The sequence below is a fragment of the Durio zibethinus genome, chromosome 2, assembly GCF_047325235.1.
Source record: "Durio zibethinus cultivar Kanyao isolate XHJ-2024 chromosome 2, ASM4732523v1, whole genome shotgun sequence".
NCBI lineage: Eukaryota > Viridiplantae > Streptophyta > Magnoliopsida > Malvales > Malvaceae > Durio > Durio zibethinus.
Window position 1 is genome coordinate 33,240,803 of NC_143163.1, and position 4,070 is coordinate 33,244,872.

Sequence of the window (4,070 nt, forward strand, 5' to 3'; positions counted from 1 at the left end):
TTTTTAAAATCTATTCCATGCAAAACTAAAATCAAAATATTAAAGCTGATACCTTATGGGATCTTTAAATCGTATTTATGTGTAATGGCATTCCTAAGCACTCTACAATCTACTGTAGAACCTTTCCATACTAGTAAAATATAAATGAATTGCATGTCCAGTGTGCAAACACCAAAAATATTTATGGTAATTTCATTTTTCTTAATACTGTACCTAAGCTTGTCAGCTAAGTCTACATTCACTTTTATGTATGTTCAATCTAAGGCACTCAAGTAACCTTAAACCTAACAACTCATTAATACATTATATAACATTGAGATTTATTACTATTTGTTCAAAGTAAGTAATGATTAATATATTACCCAAAACCATTTTCATCTGTTATCTGTTAAATTTTTTTTATATTAGTTTTGGTTTTTTAAACAATGAGAAATGTAATCTCAAAATAAAATTTAACACAATAGAAAATTGCCTACTGATTATCTCTCTAGATCTAGCAACTCGATACTTCATAACCTTATTTTTTTTGTATGATAGATAATGATGTGAAAGAAGTTAATAACTATTTCTTCTATGAACATATGTCTAGATGCGTTTAATTCCCTTTTATGTTTGAAGTAATTAACATAATTTTGTAAAAGCTCTCTTATCCATTTTACAATTATTTACACTTTATATGTCACTTTCAAAAATTATTTTGTTTAAGTTCAATGACTTAATTAAAGCCTATCGTAAGTTTCGTCAATATAAGATATTCTACGTCTTTTTTTAAGTTTAATTGCAACTAATGTCATAGCAATAATAAGCAACAATTGAAACAAACTCTTTATCTAGTTTATTTGCAAAATAAGCATTGTTACTAATTGTATCTTCTTTTTTGTTGATAAACAAGTCATACCTATTTACCATAAAGATTTTTGTTAATGTTAAAAATTATGTCGAAATAAAAAATGTGTATTTGGTACATCAAGATCTAAGCCACATCCAACGAAAAATAAATAATAAGAAAATATTGGATTAGATCAAGAAATAGCAACTAAACATTTACGGATCAAGAACAAAAAATCAATAGTAAGAACACATATAATAGATCAATAGCTTTTTGATCAAAATCTATCCCAGATTTATCAATATAAACAAGAAAACATTAATTCAATGTAAATAATGCAAAATAGATAGTACAAAACAAAGAGTAGCCTGACTATATACTGATATAGATAGTTTAAAATGAATCGCATAAAGAAGAAATCACAAAGGTTGAAACTGATGTTGTGTGAAATAGAAGAAGGGTTTGACTAGAGCTCTATGATGTTGTCTGAAAAGAGAAAATGGGTTATATCGTATTCAAATATAAGTTTATTATGTTATTTTTTATTCATTATCAACCATGTTTTTTATGTCAAAAATGTAGTCTTTGAATAAGAAACGTGATATTTGTAATGTATTCAAAAATTATGTTTTGCAAGCAAAAAATGTGGTCTTTAAATGATTATCAATCACGCTTTTTATGTAAAAAATGTGGTCTTTGTAACGTGTTCAAAACCTACATTTATGACATAAAAACATAGTTAAAATAATTTTTCAAATATAATTTTTTTTATTCATTATCGACCATATTTTGAAATAAAAAACATGATCTTTGATAAATTATCAATCACGTTTTCAAACTAATAAATGCAATATTTGTTAGCAAACATTACATTTTTAAGTATCATAAATATTTTTTTAATAGTATATCAATTACTACATTTCTCATATAAAAAATGTTGTTGATATGAAAATATTTATTTTTATTTTGTTATTATTTTAATTGACCTACTGTGTTCCAAATTTAAAAAAAACCTAGTGCTTTTTAAAATAAAAAATTTCAAAAAATAAAATTATAGTTATCTATTATATTTATTTATTTAAAAACATTATTTTTATTAAATATAATATATTATATATCCAATCGCGTATCAAGTGCTCAATCGTATAGTTAAAATTATATCTTTATCTAATCATATGGTTATGAATGTTCATTTTCATATTGGAATAAGGCTCCATTTATTATACAATAATGTTAATTTTTAGGGATAAAATAAATTCCAAAAATTTATTATTAAGATCAAATATGAGATAAAATTAATTTTTTTTTTGAAATTTTAAAAAATCACAAGAAAAGAAAGATTTCTAATTCTAAGATATTTGAATACTCTTGAAAATCTTAAAACACCCTAAAATATCAAATACCATAAACTAAATATAAAACTTAAATTACAAAAAATAAAATTTCGAAATATAATCTAACTTTTTCCGAAGCAAAACGCCCTTAAAAAATCTGTTAAGAACTGCCCAGGTTAAGTGAAGAGTATCAGATTTTCAAAATTAACCAAACAAAACGGCTGTTTGAAGCGTAAGGCAAGGTGTTGAAGTTTGAAGCTTTTACCGTAAGAAATTGGAATCTATGACGTAAGCTGATAATAAACTCTATAAATAAGGGTTAAAGAGTACCAAACCTAGGCTTGAAGATGCCACTACAACAGCATCTTCCAGGGCCTCCTCCTCCTCCTCCCTTTTCCTAAAAGCTACTGAAGCTCTTTTCTCTTCAACTTACAAACACTGGACCTCTTGTCTACCGTACCAAATCCCCAAAAAAGCATGGTCGGACCCAACTCCACCATCAAATTCCTCTGTAGTTACGGCGGTAAAATCCTTCCTCGTTACCCTGACGGCAAACTCCGTTATCACGGCGGTGAAACCCGTGTTCTCGCCGTTGATCGCTCCATTTCCTTCTCCGGTCAGTACTCTTTTATTCTTTTATCAACCAAGTTTTTTTTTTTCTTATATATTCGTTTAGTTTTTTGAAGTGCTATAATCAAAAGTTATTCTTTACAAGAAAGAAAAAATGGGCAATTGTTTTAAATACAGAGAAATGATCAAGAATCAAATTATATTGTATGGTACAGAGCTGTCGCTGAAGATGGGAGAGATGTGTGGGACAACGGTGAGTTTACGTTGCCAGTTGCCAACTGAGGATCTAGACGCGCTGGTTTCGATCACTTCCGATGAGGATCTCGCGAATCTCATCGAGGAATACGATCGCGTGGCATCGCCACCATCTTCTTTAAAGATCAGAGCTTTCCTTTCGCAGCCAAAATCCACCAAAAAACCAATTTCTCCTCCTCCTTCTTCGTCGGCTTCGTCTTCAAAGTCCTCATCATCATCCCCTCTCAGGTTCTCTTCCATACGTCAGATATCGGGGACTTCCGTCGCTTTTCCTCTTGTCTCGGAGAAATCTGCGGGGAAGAGTGTTCCTTACTATGGTTACCATGTTCATATTGGCAAACCAAGTCATATTTACCTTATTCATAACGGGAATCACTGGCAATAGCAGCAGGTCAAAAGAAATGAAGGATCATGATCTATTAACCTGTTATGATCCTGTTTGAGTTCGCGAAGAACAAGTAAAAGAATACTACCCATAGAAGAAAAAAAAAACAAAATAAAAAAGTTAATCTATATGATGTATTTGGAACTGTAAATCGTTTAAGGACTGTTTTGATGATGCTTGGCCATTAATGAATTTTCCATCCAGTTTCGGTTTGGGTCATCTCCCAAAAAGCCCAAATATTTTTTTTCTGATGGTGAGTTTCTTTTTTTTTTTTTTTTTTTTTTTGCTTTTTCTTTTCTGGAATGTTTGTTGTCCGGTTCCATTCACTTCATAGTTTGCCCCCGCCGCCTTTTTTTTTTTTTTTGTCAATTTCTTCAATCTTTGGGGTGGTAGGGATAGTTCTCCGTTCCGTTTAAGCGTCATCTACGCGTAATCATTAAACAGCAGCAGATGCTTTTTTGTCAAATTCCAGTATTTGCGTGCCACGTTCCTTTTCCTTATCCTCAACAGCTTCTCGTAGTTGGTTTAACACATGTGTCCCACCTCGTGTGATACTTTTACCGGCGTTTCCCTCGTCCGTTTTCCCTACGTATTTTTCGTAGTCTCTACATGTTTTTTTCCGTCATTTTTTTTTAGAACTTTTGGTCTCCCTTTTTCTTTTTGGCACTTTCTTTTTTTTTTTTGGTTTTCTTTTGAT

General features: G+C 30.3%; 1 protein-coding gene across 1 annotated transcript; it reads left to right on the plus strand.

Annotated features, from left to right (window-relative positions):
• The first annotated feature begins 2,506 nt into the window (after positions 1–2,506).
• LOC111317906 (RAF-like serine/threonine-protein kinase PRAF) lies at positions 2,507–3,592 on the plus strand. The gene is made up of 2 exons (XM_022920424.2): positions 2,507–2,779; positions 2,949–3,592. The coding sequence occupies exons 1-2, from the start codon at positions 2,641–2,643 to the stop codon at positions 3,371–3,373; spliced, it is 564 nt and encodes a 187-aa protein (XP_022776159.2). The 5' UTR covers positions 2,507–2,640; the 3' UTR covers positions 3,374–3,592.
• The last annotated feature ends 478 nt before the right edge of the window (positions 3,593–4,070 follow it).

Coding starts and splice junctions, on each gene's coding strand:
- LOC111317906 (XM_022920424.2), top strand. CDS start 2,641: ATGGTCGGACCCAACTCCACCATCAAATTCCTCTGTAGTTACGGCGGT. Junction 2,780..2,948: donor TCGCTCCATTTCCTTCTCCG/GTCAGTACTCTT, acceptor TGTATGGTACAG/AGCTGTCGCTGAAGATGGGA.